The sequence below is a fragment of the Biomphalaria glabrata genome, chromosome 15 (genome assembly GCF_947242115.1).
Source record: "Biomphalaria glabrata chromosome 15, xgBioGlab47.1, whole genome shotgun sequence".
Classification (NCBI taxonomy): domain Eukaryota; kingdom Metazoa; phylum Mollusca; class Gastropoda; family Planorbidae; genus Biomphalaria; species Biomphalaria glabrata.
The window spans coordinates 9,155,096-9,173,017 of record NC_074725.1 but is presented as its reverse complement, the minus strand read 5'-3'; the positions used below and the strand labels follow the sequence as shown (position 1 = coordinate 9,173,017).

At 38.4% G+C, this 17,922-nt stretch overlaps 1 protein-coding gene across 4 annotated transcripts in view; it reads left to right on the top strand.

The window, feature by feature from the left end:
- Positions 1-17,922, top strand: part of LOC106057725 (acetylcholinesterase-like) — a 127,115-nt gene that overhangs the window by 99,314 nt on the left and 9,879 nt on the right. For 3 of the 4 annotated variants that reach the window (XM_056012737.1, XM_056012739.1, XM_056012740.1), the window contains 7 exons: positions 6,530-6,790; positions 8,851-8,999; positions 10,372-10,556; positions 11,430-11,623; positions 13,377-14,019; positions 14,915-15,088; positions 17,404-17,588. In XM_056012737.1, coding sequence (XP_055868712.1) covers positions 6,598-6,790; positions 8,851-8,999; positions 10,372-10,556; positions 11,430-11,623; positions 13,377-14,019; positions 14,915-15,088; positions 17,404-17,588 — 1,723 coding nt within the window. In that variant the 5' untranslated portion in view covers positions 6,530-6,597. Of the gene's footprint in view, positions 1-2,666; positions 2,811-6,529; positions 6,791-8,850; positions 9,000-10,371; positions 10,557-11,429; positions 11,624-13,376; positions 14,020-14,914; positions 15,089-17,403; positions 17,589-17,922 lie in introns of those variants that run through there. The other variant, XM_056012738.1, reaches the window with a different exon arrangement.

The following is a 17,922-nucleotide window of genomic DNA, read 5'->3' as shown; positions in this document are numbered from 1 at the left end:
GGGGGGGCAATTCTCAGTGAGCAATGTGTCATGAGGCCAGCACAAAGATCAACCGCCTTTACTTTCAACAACTAAAAAAAATCATGTGCCCATTAGAGTTGAGTGGACTCAGGGGCGCCTTTAAAATCCAAAAAAAATGAAAATCCCAGCCTTCACTGAGATTCGCGCCAGGACCCCTGGTTCGGAAGCCAAGCGGATAACCACTCATCCCCTGCGCCGCAAATTTAGAAGGAGAATTCATTTCCTACTTTGGCTGCAATCTTCAGGCGTTCTATAGAATGCAAGATTTCGCACTTTGCCGGTAACATTTATTTTAGTTTCCGTTTCTGTCGTCTGGAAATCTCTACTTCAGTTTTCGTTTTGTCCTAACACGATACCAACACGCGTATTGGCTACAACTCCTGTTGATTTGATGTATTTCCTTTCCAGCTCTTGCGTTCCGAGATTCACGTGAATTTGTAGTTACGTTCACAAAATAGCATTTCCATTAACTGTCACTTCCGTTTTTGTTAATGCAACCAGAGTTACCGGACCTAAGAAGAAAGATCAAGGCTGATAAACGTTGAATCACAATAATTTTTTTTTTTTTAAAGGGGGACAACTATTTTGTCTTGTGCAAACTTCATATTAAAATTGCATGTGTGTTTTTGTGTTTAATAATCTTGGAGATTGTTCATAATTTGTTCTCCACAATAATCCGCTCTTTGTATACTATTTGTTTTACAAGATCCGTTTAAATCGGAATTATTTTTCTGAACAATAAAATAATGTAATGTAGAAAAGAGAAAGCAAAAATGAGGATTGTAGAAGAAAATGAATGCGTAATAAAGGCGTATTGGAAGCTGTATGTCACAATATAATACATCTACTCATAATATAAATAATATGCCAATATAATACATAAGCTACTGAACCATAATTTACTAATAGAAAAAATATAACCTAATCAAATGCTCAGAAAAACACAAAGATGGAGGCACACTCTTTATTCCATACGCTTCTTCCCTAGTGCCATTAGAGAATGAAATGGGTTGCCTGAATCAGCCAGGAGAACCTACGACTAAGCAGAGGTTATGTAATTGATTAATATGCATGACTAGATTGAGACATAAAATGCGTAGGAAGTAAGTATCTTCTTTTTGAAGAAACATCTGTAATCGGTAAGATAAGAATATACTAGATGTAGATGTAGATACAAAATAAGATAACTCAAGAATGATATCGCAAAGATCACTGATATCCACAAAGTAAGCAAGTAAAGTAAGCAAGTAAAGTAAGCAAGTAAAGTAAGCAAGTAAAGTAAGCAAGTAAAGTAAGCAAGTAAAGTAAGCAAGTAAAGTAAGCAAGTAAAGTAAGCAAGTAAAGTAAGCAAGTAAAGTAAGCAAGTAAAGTAAGCAAGTAAAGTAAGCAAGTAAAGTAAGCAAGTAAAGTAAGCAAGTAAAGTAAAAAGTAAAGTTCCATTTTCAGACCTTGCGATCTGCAGCGCAGAGGAAGGATATGTCATCTGTTTCCGTGGCCCACGGGTGTCATGTGATCAGCACAACGACTAACCTCTTTTTCTTTTCAACTAATGGCAGGTACCCATTAACGCTGGGTGGACTCGGAGGCGCCCTAGAGATCCCGATATTAAAAATCCTAGCCTACACCAGGATTTGAACCCGGGACTCCCTTGTTACGGAAGCCAAGCGCTTTACCACTCAGCCACCAAGCACATAAGCTAAAGTTGCTTCCCTTATAATTAGACTGTGCTACACGCAGAAGAGTTTTAAAAAAAATAATTCAGCAGTACATCAAAGAGAACAAAAGACTATTATGTACTTTTTGAAAAGCAAAGCTTAGCAACACGTCTAAGATTCAGATAGATCTGATACACAGATAGATATCTATTTATAAAATAACTTCCCTTTAAAAAAAATCCCCCGTAACAAAAAAAAAACAACAGAATCTTCTGCTGAATGCAGAAAAAAATCCTTTTGGACTGGTTCCTGAGATGTTATTTATCTTTTTCCCAGTGCGTAGTCAGACAGCGATTCCTTTTTAATCCAACGTAATCAAAAATTGAAACCCAGTTATAAGCATGAATCCTAAGCCTAGAATTAAACCCGACTTGCTGAACTCGACGTCTCTAGAAGTGTCTATCTACCGAAGCCGACGCCAGCCGCAACAAACCTTGGTCAACATATAACTCTTGGACCTGATCTAGACGTGCACAGTACTGCTTCATCTCCCACCCGTGTCCAGAAAACAGAACTACTTGTCTGAGCCTGGACCCACGACAGGCTGGACATTACCAGTACGTCACCCCGGCTGCACATCTTCCCCCTTCCAGGCCCCGGGGGAGGGAGAAGAGTGGGATATCTTAGGGCTCTACAGAAACGAGGCAAAACAAAATGGCGCGTGTCAATAGCTAGTGTCGTCGCGGCCATTTTATTAAACAAACGTTCCGTTGATTGATGAGGACAAAAAACTCTTTGCTCTCTTTATCTCTCTCTTTCTCTCTCTCTCTCCCTTTCTCTCTCTCTCTTTCTCTCTCTGTTCCTCTCTCTTATATCCTGTTATCTCCCTATATGTATAAGTGTATGTGTATAAGTCTTGAGTGTGTGTGTGTGAAGGGGGAGTGAACCCACAAACACAAAAGGCTCGTAAAAGTTGGTCTCAGGAAATAAAAGACGTCAGAAAGAATAAAAAACGTGAACTCCATTGTATTGGTCCACAAGAAACGGAACATAGTTATGTTTCATAAAGTTCGAGAACTCGTACACACATAATGGTGCACTCAAATGTCGGATACTCTCCCATTTCTAGATTCGGTAAGTGTTGGAGAGAACTTGGTGCGTTTCTCATTTCCTAGACATACATTAAGAATGCTTTTTTTGATGTACCGATTGGTATAGACTACTTGATAAGGTTTACAGTTGTTTTAATTCACTATACTTAATAATCCACGATACCTGCATGATTTTTTAGAAACCGCCAATAGATTCCTGGAGAGAAGTGGCTGTGACTTAAAGACATTCACGTTGAGGAATGTTACTTCAATAAGATTTGCACGAACTAGGCCAATCCACGTATTAAGTAATTCTTACATGTTAAAGAATTAAATTCTCCTAAGTTATTCCAAGGGACACAACAATGAAATATACTTAATAAAACGAATGAAGACTTCAACTGATGTTTATTTACAGATGATCGTCTTGACTCTCTGTCGTTTAATTAGCAGTCCAATATCCATCTTCCTACAAGACCTAGCCAGCTAGCTTTATTCTTCTATCATGTAGCTGTATTCTGCAACGTTATTCGTCTGTCTGACTACGTCACTGCTTTTACCGTCACTAAAAACTATGCACAATATATTTATTTACAAAACTAAGATAATCTTTAAAACTAAACTAGGTCACTACAGCAGGTTCTATTATTATTGGAAACAAACGAATAGCCATGCTCTGGCACTGTCAGGGTCGAGTTTCGTTATAGAGAAACAAAATTCAATGTAGTCTCTATCAGTGTTCACAGAGGAATTTTCTAGTGGTGTGGCAGGTCTGCAGCATCCCGGGTACGCTATTCTGCCTCATTGTGGCACTAGGGTGGAAACGATTACTTGAGGAAGTGATAAGGCTCAATAAATAGCAAAACTCCTGTAGGAGTGTTCAATGGAATGCGAGAGCTTTCTCATTGCACGGTGCGGAGTTGAAAGAGAGCTCCCGTGTCCCTGTCGATAATCCATGCGCTGTTTCTCAAGGGACCGTTACAATGATGGCGAGTCCAGCACGGTTAGCTTGTTACAACATAGGAAAATGCCGGGGGTTCCCGGTATGCTCGGCCTTTGACCATGCATTCTAGTCCATGCGCCCGGAGTGCCGGATATATCGGAAATAGCAATGTTTTACATAGACATTGACTTGGACCTCTTCCAGACAGAACGGTTTGTTCAAGCAGGCTTACACGCCTAGAGCTCGAAGAGACTTCGGCTCAACTCTTTTGACAATCACACGGTCTGCAGCAGTACCGCCCTCTGACAGGCAACGAGTTATTATTATAATAATGTTAGAAACGAACGAGTATTCATTCTCTGGCACTCCCAGGGTCGAGTCTTGTTAAACAGGAAAAAATTCAATGTACTCTAGTTTCTTTACCTTTCATGTGTTCAGTATTTGGAGTCAAATTTGGACAAATTACATTCTATTTTATTTTATTTTTCATACAATTTTAAACGCAATCAACAAAAGTATCATGATACCACCTCCTGCCTAAGATTTGTCCAAGGCTACTGCTTTGTAATAACCAAACTAAGATCCGCTGGCCGCGGGTCATATCCGGCTAGTAGTTTATAAAAGTAATTAGTACAATGTAATTGAAATGTGCACAAATAGCGCTACGGGAGGGGAGGATGAGTTTGTTCCCAGTCTACGTTTAGATTTTAAATTCTGTCATACGAGACCGTGCACGAGACGAGACTTTTCAAACGTCACATGAACTTTTTCCCACATGTGTCCATTGAGTCAATTGATTTCGTTCTGTGGGGTGTTAGGTTTGGGGGTAATGAAAAGTGGAAACTTCTTCAGTGCTAAGTTTCACATTTCAATCAGATAATGTTGTAGAGATAATTAAATATGAAAAAAAAAAATCTTTTTGCAAAGTCTTATATCAGCTCAAACTCAGTCAGACAACCTGCTACATTACTTTTAAGCTGAACATTAAGACATTTACCTGTTTAAACCTTTTTTTAGATTAGTTTGTCATTGTAGCTCTCGTGTTTGTGTTTGTAATGTTATCACAGCACCTCGAGCCTACATCGCTTTTTAAATAAATTATTATTATTATTATTATTAAACTGTCTGTCTGGTACAAATTTTGAACACGTTATTTCTCTCACTTCCCAGTCTCGGATCAAGCGGAGACGTTACATAATTATTTCTTGTTCCTTGCAAAGTTTGAATCAATTACAAAATTAAACAAATAATTGGTGGTTATCAATTAATTGTAGTGTACAGAACACACAATATGAATCTTGCAGCTGAAGCTACAAAATATGAAGTTCTTCCCCTTAGATAGTTTTTTCCTTCTTTTTTTTATAATGTGCTTATTATTCTATAGTTTAAAAATGACATGTAAAAAGTGAACTATATATAACATTACCTGATACATATATTATGTAACACACACACAAATAATTCACACACACACCTAGGCACATTTCTTTCTCCTCACACAAAGATCAAGTATCAATATCTTACCGTACCATAATTTCCTTATTATCCGAATCTATATATTCTTCAATCTAATCAAACATGACAAGGAACACTTTCAAAGAAAAATAAAAACTTGGAATAATAACATCAATTAGAAAAAAAAAAGTATGTATATGAAACGAAAATTCGCCGAACCAATCATAACATGTGGCGTGTAAATTTAATATCTAAATTATTTTCTACAAACAACATCATATCCTCATTATGATTAATCATTAACGAGGATATTTGCTGTTGTTTTTTTTTTGTATTATGTTTATAAAAGTAACATATTCTATTTAGTCTGAACTAAACGTCTTCTTCATTGGATCATCTCATACTGTTATCATAGGCTACTGCGGCCTCTGAAGGATCGCGTTTATATTTACAAAAAGAAAAAGAATATATTGGAGCGCATTATTTACTGAACTAGAAACAAATATCTTTTGGAGATGGTTATTATCCATGAAGTGTTCTCTAAGACCTTAATTGCAATGCCAAGAAAAACAAATGATATAGCTTAAGGAAGATGCTTTGCAAGGTTATGAAAATTGAGCTAATAGAAACAAGGGCTGCTAGAAGGATTACACAAGACCATCATCACAGTGGGCTACTTCCCTTTGGTCTATTAAAACAAGTAATATATATATATTGATATATTTTTGAAATCCTTTCCTTATTGTAAACCAGTCATATTTTAGTTAACATTCAAAATAAAGGGCAAATATTTGGCCAGTATGGGATCGAACCCATGCCATTCTTATTATTAGGAAGACGCTCTGTCTAACAGCTTAGCTAATCATCCAATTCACTATATGAGAAATTTCCGCTCAAAATAAATCATTTGAATTTCTTAAAAATACTGCGTGTTTTCTACTTTTATATGTGGCTTCTAATCTTTTAAAAATTGTTTTAAATTATGACTGTGGTTTTTAATTATGATTGTGTGTTTTTGAATTATGGCTTTGCGTTTTTGAATTGTAATTTTGTGTTTTTGTGTTATGTTTTTGCGTTTTTGAATTGTGATTTTGTGTTTTTGAATTAAAACTTTGCGTTTTTGAATTGTGGTTTTGACTATGACAAATGTCTGAGCTAATAGCAGAAATGAAAAATAAAAAGGTTTGTGCTTTAGTATCAATTCAAAGGTGTTCTTTAAGCTTTTAAAATATTTTTATTTTCAAGTGTTTCAAGGAGTCTTCCCATATAACAATGAATGAATGTATTCTCTTCAGACCATCTTTCTACATTTATTTCATAATAAGACTTTAAATTTAATCTTTGATTTGTTTTCTACTTCATAGAATGACAGGTACTATTTCCAGTCGGTCTTGTTCGACCCTCACAACTACGCACTGAGTGGTCAGCGGAAATGAATTTGGGCACTGTCCTTTCACTGGTTCTCTGGCTTGTCTCTTTCCTTGCGACCATCTGCTTTCTGCCCCTTGCCCACTGCGCCATGGTGACCACGTCCAAGGGGCCGGTCAGAGGAACGACGCAGTACGTTGACGGGAAGAAGAAAGTGGATGTGTTTCTTGGAATACCTTATGCAAAGCCACCAATAGGTAGGTGACAGGCTTGTTACTTTGCCTAAGTCAACTTTAGGTAGGTGGCAGGCTAGTTACTTTGGCTAAGTCAACTTTAGGTAGGTGGCAGGCTAGTTACTTTGGCTAAGTCAACTTTAGGTAGGTGACGGGCTTGTTACTTTGGCTAAGTCAACTTTAGGTAGGTGACAGTCTTGTTACTTTGGCTAAGTCAACTTTAGGTAGGTGACGGGCTTGTTACTTTGGCTAAGTCAACTTTAGGTAGGTGACAGTCTTGTTACTTTGGCTAAGTCAACTTTAGGTAGGTGACAGGTTAGTTACTTTGGCTAAGTCAACTTTAGGTAGGTGACAGTCTTGTTACTTTGGCTAAGTCAACTTTATGTAGGTGACAGTCTTGTTACTTTGGCGAAGTTATTTTCTAGATATTTCAAGATATTGCAACACAGGCTAATTCATCTTAGGGAGATGACCAGGTGCAAACTTGCTATTCTGGCTAATGCCTTGTGAGCCGTTAGCCCACGGGGCCTGTGGAACCTCAACGCACAAAAAAATTGCAAACCAATGCACTAACTAATGCTGGTAGGACCTGTGTCTAAACATCCAAAGCCTTTGGTGTCCGTGGAAACATTAAAGGCGTATACGATTTTATATGAAAGTCTTTAAACCTCAGGCCAGCAAGTGTGCCACACTCAAGTCAAAAGATGGCATGGTCATCAGTTATCCTTAACTTCACCTTTACCTATCCCTTAGTCTGTTGGATCGTTGGGGCACCATGCAAGATTTGTCGACCATCTTTCTCCATTTTTCTGTATTTTTAATGGCAGGCCCGTCCATTCTTATTTGTTGTCTTTCCATCGCTTTTTCTGTCTGTCTCTTCTTTTTTCCTGGTACTGTTCCCTGAAGGAAGGTCTTTGCACTGCAAATGTAGATGTGAGTAGAGCACTATGCAGAACTTTACCAGATCGGAAATAACTTTGTCGCCAAGAGCATTGTCTAACAACAACACTTCCGATTCTGGAGGAATTAGACGAAACGCCCTCTGTAAAGGAATAGAGCGCAGCCATTGACATGCGCAAGGGAAAGCACCTGGACGAGGTAGAATTCTTGCAGAAGTTATGCAGGCTGGAAAGCATAGCTCACTGTAGCCACGCCTCGAACTTTTAATTCTCTACTGGAAACAAGGAGTGGTTTCCCTCCCTCGCCCCCCCCCCCCCCCAGGATTTAAATGATGCAAGTATTGTTACAATTAAAATTGTACTTGTTGTGTGTTGAGTGGTCAGGCGAGAAAATACACATTGCCATGATAAGTCAGGTGAGAAAATACACATTGCCATGATAAGTCAGGTGAGAAAATACACATTGCCATGATTAGTCAGGTGAGAAAATACACATTGCCATGATTAGTCAGGTGAGAAAATACACATTGCCATGATAAGTCAGGTGAGAAAATACACATTGCCATGATTAGTCAGGTGAGAAAATACACATTGCCATGATAAGTCAGGTGAGAAAATACACATTGCCATGATTAGTCAGGTGAGAAAATACACATTGCCATGATTAGTCAGGTGAGAAAATACACATTGCCATGATTAGTCAGGTGAGAAAATACACATTGCCATGATTAGTCAGGTGAGAAAATACACATTGCCATGATAAGTCAAGCATGCAAATCTACTCTTAACACGTATTTTTTTATCTGGTTTCAAGTTCTAGATCAAATTCCATAGATCTGGATCTTTTTCTTGTACGAGATTGCCAACTTTACTTCATGGTTTTCCGTTATACAGTAAGTCAATGGCTTAAATTAATAGGTTTGTGTGACGTCACATAGAAATCCGCTGAAAATCTGAACTATTGGTTGTTGTTCTGGTCACATGACACCCTAATCGTTAACCGTTGGCCAAAAAAAACAACACAATATCATCTGCCCTATAGACCGCATGGTGATTGTTGTTTTTTTTTAACTTCAAGTTTAATGTTACATAAATACTGTTTAGGGAAGAAATGATTATCTCCTAGCGAATCTCTTAGTGAATCTCTTAGTGAATCTCTTAGTGAATCTATTTCCTGATGCTCAGGTGAACTCAGATTCTCCTATCCGGAGCCCCCGGACGCCTGGACAGAGGTGAAAGACACCACCAAGCCACCCAACTGTTGTATGCAACTACCAGAGGATACTACGTTTATGAACTTCTCAGGGACAGCCGTCTGGAACCCTAACACACCTGTAAGTCTGTTTTGAAGTCATCCTATATAATCTTTTCTCTCAAACAGTCTCGAAATAATTTCACAGAGTTTCTAGTGTTTTAAACGTTTTACTATTCTATTGATTGTTGCCAAATAAGCATCTTTGTGAGACATAAACACATCTAACTAAAAAGAATTGTCCCTTGACGGAAACATTCTTTATAACATATTTTAATAGTTTGAAATTTACATATCTCGAGCGCTATATTTTTTTTCTTTTTATAAAAATGTAATGATACTAAAGGGAATTAAGTCAACAAAACTTTATGTAATGTTTAATAAAATATCAGTTACCTACCTTTGACGTTTTTCTCTAGTGTTTCTTTTACTTTGATGTATATCTTGTTCTAGTTAGTATTTCTCATAAATACATAAGAAGTACATCGACCCCTCTCGGTTAAATGTCAATGTGAAAGTGAAATTGATGCATTACGTAATTGTTTATGTTTGACTCTCACTAACAAGAAACAAGGGCTGCTAACAGTTAATTGTATACATTTTAACTGTTAGGTCCCCGGGTCGAATCCTTATTAGCAATAAAAAAAGATTTAATTTGGCCAAGTCATGAAGTCGAGGGTTCTCTTAGTTTGATCTGTTTACGTAACACATATAAATGCATTACGTTACAAGTAACCTTAAAAAAGGTTTAAACAAAACGTGTTTTAAACTCGTGCATTACATCACAAATATAATTAAGTGCAGCTGACCGGTTAATTGAACCACCTGTTAAAGGGAAAACCCTTTTTTTTTCTTTTTTTTTGGGGAAATCTTCAAAGACCAAAACAAATACTATAATACGGTCAGCAACGATTAATCGGACCCCCTCGCCAGATGGTTATTTAGACTAGTACCTTCGCGTCCAAGTGTTGCCCGATTTAACCGAATTTGACTGTATTCGCCACAATGAAACTTACACATTATGTCACAACAAACTTATACATTATATTATATCACAACAAACTTATACATTATGTCACTCAAACTTATACATTATGTCACAATACCAAGATTTTTACCAAATTATTAAATTTTTACTACCTTTACTATTTGACTGTGGATAGACATTGTTTTTAACGATTTAACTGTATAGAATTTAGTCCTTGTTATATAAAGAGAGGGTGATCCTTAATGGATTACGGGCACAACATGGCCTAAATTGTGCCGATGTGCCTAAACTCAAAACTCAAACTCAAACTCACAATACCAAAATTACATTATAAAAATACATATTGACTAATATCTCTGTTGCCTTATCTCCTACTTGTATTGACAAATATTACCTGTGTTGACCTATATTTATTTCATGACCGTAGAATTTGTCTTCACCAAAACTTTCTGATGCATCCTCCTAGGTGAGCGAAGACTGTCTGTACCTGAACGTCTGGGCGCCAAGGACAAACCCGCCCTACGCCAACAAGGCCGTGATGGTCTGGGTGTACGGTGGCTCCTTCAGTTCGGGATCTTCCGCTCTGGACGTCTACGACGGCCTGTACCTAGCAGCAGACAATGACGTAGTCGTGGTCTCCATGCAGTTCAGGTAACTGAGTCTCCAGCAGACATTAGTCTGGACGAGAGGTCGACTGTACAGTAGCATATCATTGACATTATCATTAAGTTTTGTAGTACCTGGCTTACTTCTCCAAGGTGCACAACACCGGGAGTTTAGCATTACTTTTCTCTTGGTCTAATACAGTGGCGTAGCTAGGGTGGGGGGAGGAGGGGTAAAATTTGATGATCCCCCCCGGACCCCCACTTGAGAGGGGCCCCCAAATGAGTGTTTTTTTACATTAAAAATTAAATATTACGCAAAATGCAGGGGGCCCCCAAAGAGGCCAAGCCTCCGGGCCCCCAAGCGATGGTAAATTCCCAGCTACGCCCCTGGTCTAATAATCTTTTAAAGTGAAGAAATGTAAATATGTCATTGTGTTAGCACCACATTTATGTTTCTTGCCTTCAACAGACTAAGACATTCCACACAAGTCGCTGGTGGACAGTAGTCATTCTAAATTGTTTTTTCAAAAGCTACGATGTTCTCCGTTTTTCTGACAGTGGACAAACTTTCCCAACCGGATATATTTCAGGAACTTGTGCCACAGAAATTGTTAACATAAAATGCAAATCTATAAATGATAAACCTATATTGTCTTCTTGATATTGTGAAAGGTCTTGATATTGTAATTGTTGATGTCTGTCTGACTTCGACAGATTACTCCTGAGATATCTGGTTTGATATCTGTGAACCACGTGGCAAAATGTTGTTTGTTTACGATTGGTGAATGAGGTCCATTGTCAGTAATTACTAACACATAGTAGACTCTATATTTAATCAAACAAACCTATAGTGTTCTTTTGTTTTCCCCTTTAAACATTGCCCTATGAAAATGTAGATTCTATTTTTGTCTTTCCTCAGAATCGGCGCCCTAGGTTTCTTGACATTCGGTTCCAACGAGGCGCCTGGCAACGCCGGTATGATGGACCTCGTGATGGCGTTGCAATGGGTGCAGACCAACATCCACTCCTTTGGTGGTAACTCCCACAACGTCACCCTGATGGGCGAGAGCTCTGGGGCAGTCAGCATTGGTCTCCTCATGCTCTCGTCGTTAAGTAAGTCACGTGATAGTCTTGCTCTAGTCACGCACACGGTGGATGTAGCCCGCGCCTAGATCTACACTTTCTTTTTGTTGATTGTTTCCCTTTGTTCAGTGTGGAGTCTTAACAATAATAGTGCTGAGACGGGGATGGATTTAAGAAAGGGGCAGGGGCGAGCCTAGGGACTAATGTCCCTGGCCAACACAAGTACGGGTCCCCAAAGCAGAAATTTTTGCACTGCATTTTTTTTTACTTTTAATACTTGAAATCTTACGGTTGGCAAGGCTTCCGAGGTTAGGAAGTGTCTGTCTGGAGCGTGCTCGTAATAGGTCAATGTTCATCTCTCGATATACAGAAGTGGGTCAACCAAGGGCCTAACTCTCCATAAAATAAAAAACTAAAATGTGCATGTTAGATTATTTTTTTTTTAAAAGAAGAAAAGTGAGATCAAATTAATAAGTAAACTATTTCTTCTAAGATGTGGTATGATTTTAGATATAAGTATTACTATTATTAATAAGTTGACTTTTATTAAAGCTTTCAAAACAGTGTAGGGACCTGCGCCCAAATCCTGCCCAGGGGACTTCATACTTCAATCAAACCTTGTGTTGAGGTAACTTGTAGCTTCAAACTAGCACAATCAGTAGTGAACAATATGTAGGCCTACATAAAGGAGGCGAATGACAGAGGATCACTGGTGGATCCAGGCATGGGGCGGTAGGAGCAAAAGCCCCCACCCCACACTCGGTCAACCCTGCCGAAGGGGGAGAGGAAGAATTTTATTTTTATGTAGAAATCATGGTTTGTGAACAAAATTAGTTGAATATCTATATAATGTAAGGAACATATTGTTGCTTTAACCCATTTGTATATTATGTCGCACACAGACTCTGGTCTCAAATTTTATCATTAGTAAATATAAAATGAAAAAAGAGTTGTACCAGCATGGGAGGGGCGATACATGCAATCGCCTTCTGCCCATCGGACAAACCAATACTTTTTTATTCTTGATTTTTTAGTTAAGAAATTACAAAATTAAAAAAAAATGTCACTAATATAATTTATCTCTGCTATAAATTAAATTCTTATATCGAGTCGAAACAACCCTATTTTTAAATGCCAACGTCAATCATTAGCAGAAATTATTGAAAAGAAGCGAGGATTAATGTCTTCACTTTACCGCCCTCTCCTCTTTCCAAACGAAAACATGACGTTTTAACTCTTTCTCTCTTTCTCTCCTAACCTCATTAAATTAAATTAATGTTTAATTTTTAAAACTTTACTTTATGTTATCTAGAAGTAGCATGCATTCCCCTGTCACAGCTAAATATAAACAAAAATAAAGCCAAAGCCATAATAAACAAATCCCAAATGTACGCGCCCTAAAACTATCTCCATACACTTTTGTTTTAAATGAGAGACGCTCTTTCAAAACAGGACCTTCCAGTAACAAAGTAGGAACTAAGACGTGCTTTTTAATTACTGTCTTCAACTATGCTAAGTCATTGCTGTTCTTGACTGATTCAGGCAACCCATTCATGCTCTAATGGCACTAGAAAAGTAGGAGCCCTAGCACGACTTTGTCCTAGTATATAGAATAAAAAATGCGCATACCTTGCATAAATAATTTGGTATTTTAATTGGCAACGAAGTTTGAGAACAATATGTAACAACCTCCCAGCACAAAAAAAAACAACTTGACAGTAAATTTTTATTGTGTTCAGCTCTCGTTAGAATTAATTTTCTATTTTGTGTGCTATGTGTACAGGTCGAGAGCTTTTTCATCGGGCGATTCTACAGAGCGGCGCCCCACAAGTCCACTGGGGCACCTACACAGTGACGGAAGGCCGGAGAAGGGCGATCAAGCTAGCCGAGCTTCTCCAGTGCGACACCCAAACCAGCGACACTGAGATCATTAAGTGTCTGCGCCGGAAGCCTGCAGAGTTATTTCCCTTCCATGAGCTGAACATCACCAGGGGCATCGCCCAATTCCCTTTCGTTCCGGCCATCGACGGCAGATTCTTGAGAATGTCGCCGGCGGAGTATCTCAGGGAGGGCTCTTTTAAAAAGGCGCCTGTGCTCCTAGGCAGCAACGCCAACGAGGGGACTTGGCTCCTGGTGTACTACGAGGCGCAGCATTTTAACATCGTGACCGAAAGTCTCATTAGCAGACGACAGTACGACGAGGTCATGAGCAGCATTTTTCAATATTACCCACAATTCCCTAAAGAGCTCAACCACATGGCACGCGAGGCCATCCGGTTCAAATACATCGACTGGATCGACCCGGAAGATCAAGTACGGTTGAGAGGTCAAGTAGAGAAAGCGGTTGGCGATCATTTCTTTACCTGCAGTGTGGTCGGCTTCGCGAAGGCGCTGGCCAAGGCAGGACAGGATGTCTATTTATATAGGTATTACTTTGAACTTTAAAACGTTGTTACACTGTTGTGAAGGATGCTGTTGTAAGACTGTTGTTGAAGTCGTTGACTTGTAGCTCCAAACTGCTGGTAGACAGCTAAACGCTGTAGGCTTATTATATCTTAACTTTAAAAACTTAAATAATTTGAATAACTTTGAGAACAAAACTAAGTATAACTCAATGTAATATACTTTAGTAATGATTAAAAATGGTATTTTAAACAAAATCTAATTCTCTATAAAAACACGTCTTTTCACTCTGACATCCTGGAGTCGTCTGGCCTACACAAGTCAGCTTACGACAGTGCCACTTATCTTGCATCATTCACACTGCATAGCTACCAACCAATCGCTAACTTCTTTTTCACCGTCACCATAGAAACACACTCCAAGCCTATGCATGTGAAATCCATTGGAGATAAACACTTCTACTTTGTGTTTCCTCTTGAACGCATTACTGGTTGAGAATAAAACTCTGACAACTTCAATTGAAATTATTTGGAACTAAATATACAATTCAAACAGCAACAGTAGGCCATAGCTGCTCTAAGCAATATAGTTGAAATCAAAAGTAATATCTAGAACTTCAAGTATTTAATTTGAAAGTCCAATATACAGATTTACTTCCAAAGTTCTAAGCCATCATCCTGTTACTGATCCAGCTTTGGTCTTCCCTTGTATTTATAATCTTCTAAACTATAGATATCTTAATAGTCAAGAAGAAGCAGAACCTTTTATTGGAAAGATTCCCTACTCATATCAATCTTCCATGGCTAGATTTAGTACTGTCATCAAATTGCTGTCGTTTCTGGAAATGTAAACATACTGTTTATTTTAAAACATTCATGACACTTACTAAACGTGACTAATTCGATTGTGTTTCTCTAGATTCAGTCAGAGAATGTCCAGCCACGACTGGCCAAAGTGGATGGGTGTCATGCATGGGGATGAAATATTTTTTGTTTTCGGGTTGCCTCTGAAATACAGTCACAAATTTACCAGAGAGGAGAAAGAGCTTAGCCGGAAAATGATGACATATTGGTCAAATTTCGCCAAAACAGGGTGAGTAAAGCAATAAGACCTTTTTTTTAACAAATCTTATATCATCTCTGTCTGTATGTGTGTGTGTCTGTCTGGCCAAAGGTTTGTATACGTTATTTCTTCGACACCCAATCTTGGATCACGCTAAATGCAAAGGCGAATATATTTTCTAATACAAACTCTTAATTTTCACTTATTATCCATATCCCTACCCAAACTGGGCCCCGCGAAATCCATTTCGCATAGGACCCAACATTGGTTAAGTCCGGCCCTGCTATTTAGTGACTGGTGAATACAGAGTACATTACTTGTTCTCTTTCCACGACTTCTCGGTCACAATGGTTAAGTCCGGCCCTGCTATTTAGTGACGGGTGAATACAGAGTAGATTACTTGTTCTCTTTCCACGACTTCTCGGTCACAATGGTTAAGTCCGGCCCTGCTATTTAGTAACGGGTGAATACTACCTGTTCCCCCCCCCCCCCAATCTTTTTTTTTGGCCTCAAAAATTACGTAGGGTATCTCTAGTCCGTACGATTTGCAGAAAAAAAAAGAGTGAGCTTTCCATTACTTGGTGTCCAAACTCTTGAGCCATGAAGGCAATTGTATATTAATCTATATTTTTTACTGACTTGACCGATATTGAAAGCGTGTACATCTAGATATTGGTTAATAGAAATGGGATTTATTTTGCTCATAAAAGGTGTACTCGCTTGAATGTTGTGTGTGTTGTCTGACTCTAATACTACTTCCCGTATTCTACTGCGCGAGTCCGGATACAGCCAAGGGACATAACAATGAACAATGATATACTGGATAAGACTTCTTAAGAATTCAATAAATATTTATGTACAGATGTCTCCCAATCCGTCGTCTACTTAGCAGTCCCTATCAATATCCTTTTTTTCTCTAAGCTCTTGCCCCTAGCCATCTTGTTCTCTTTCATGTACTCTTATTCTGCAACGTCATTCGTCCGTCTGACTACGTCACTACTGTTACCGTCGCCAAAAACAATGCACAATATATTTATCTACAAAACTAACATAATCTCTAAACTCAACATAGGTCACAACAAAGGATTCCAAGTTTGTATTCAAATGTGTGTCTATTTACAAGATTTGATTAGATAGGCTGTCTGGTGCAGATGTGATTAGATAAGCTGTCTGGTGCAGATGTGATTAGATAAGCTGTCTGGTACAGATGTGATTAGATAAGCTGTCTGGTACAGATGTGATTAGATAAGCTGTCTGGTGCAGATGTGATTAGATAAGCTGTCTGGTACATATATTAGATAGGCTGTCTGGTGCAGATGTGATTAGATAAGATGTCTGGTACATATATGATTAGATAAGCTGTCTGGTACATATGTGATTAGATAGGCTGTCTGGTACATATGTGATTAGATAAGCTGTCTGGTACATATGTAATTAGATAAGCTGTCTGGTACATATGTGATTAGATAAGCTGTCTGGTACATATGTGATTAGATAAGCTGTCTGGTACATATGTGATAAGATATGCTGTCTGGTACATATGTGATTAGATAGGCTGTCTGGTGCATATATGTTTAGATAGGCTGTCTGGTACATATGTTATTAGATAGGCTGTCTGGTACATATATGATTAGATAAGCTGTCTGATACATAAGTGATTAGATAAGCTGTCTGGTACATATGTGATTAGATAAGCTGTCTGGTGCAGATGTGATTATATAAGCTGTCTGGTGCAGATGTGATTATATAAGCTGTCTGGTGCAGATGTGATTAGATAAGCTGTCTGGTGCAGATGTGATTAGATAAGCTGTCTGGTACATATGTGATTAGATAAGCTGTCTGGTGCAGATGTGATTATATAAGCTGTCTGGTGCAGATGTGATTATATAAGCTGTCTGGTGCAGATGTGATTATATAAGCTGTCTGGTGCAGATGTGATTATATAAGCTGTCTGGTGCAGATGTGATTAGATAAGCTGTCTGGTGCAGATGTGATTATATAAGCTGTCTGGTGCAGATGTGATTATATAAGCTGTCTGGTGCAGATGTGATTATATAAGCTGTCTGGTGCAGATGTGATTATATAAGCTGTCTGGTGCGGATGTGATTAGATAAAAGCTGTCTCGTGCTATATTTCCTCACAGATCTACACGGCAATAAAATTGCAAATAAAAGACCAAAGAGTTGTAAGGTGCCTAAAATACCTGCGATCTTGAATTTTTAAGAAAATATAAACATGATACAAAAATAATATCAATCTCTAATGATGCTTTGTAAGATGTTAGCTTAATTGCTATGATTGATTTCAAAGATGATTTTGATCTAATGACCTTTCGTCTTTCAAAGGAACCCAAACCGCGGCCCAGGCGAGCTGGACATGCGAGAGTGGCCCAAGTTCAGACATAACGAACAACTTTACCTCAATCTTAGCACGGATATGTTCAACTCCAGCGCCAACATCTGGGGTCAAGGGGTCAGAACGGAATATTGCGGGTTCCTTGACAATTACATTCCTCATCTGGTTAGATCGGGTAAATATTTTGTTTGCTTTAACTTTGTCAAATGTAAAAATATTTTTTGGCTCTCAGTATTTTCTATTCCTTGTTTTTACTTTTTATCAACAGCCACTTTTTGGTTAACTGTTCCCACTGTATGAAAATCTGCTTACACATTGTGTGAGAAATGGTCATTTCACGTCTACCACCAATTAATGATTGATACATTTCCCAAATGTTCAATGAGTTCTTATGCAGTGGCGTAGCAACTAGAGCACGAAGAGATTCATTGTCCCCTCCCACGACCAATAGGGGCCCAAAAAGGGGCTCTTGTAAGGGGAAAAAAAGGGGGTTGAGTGAAAGAATTTAA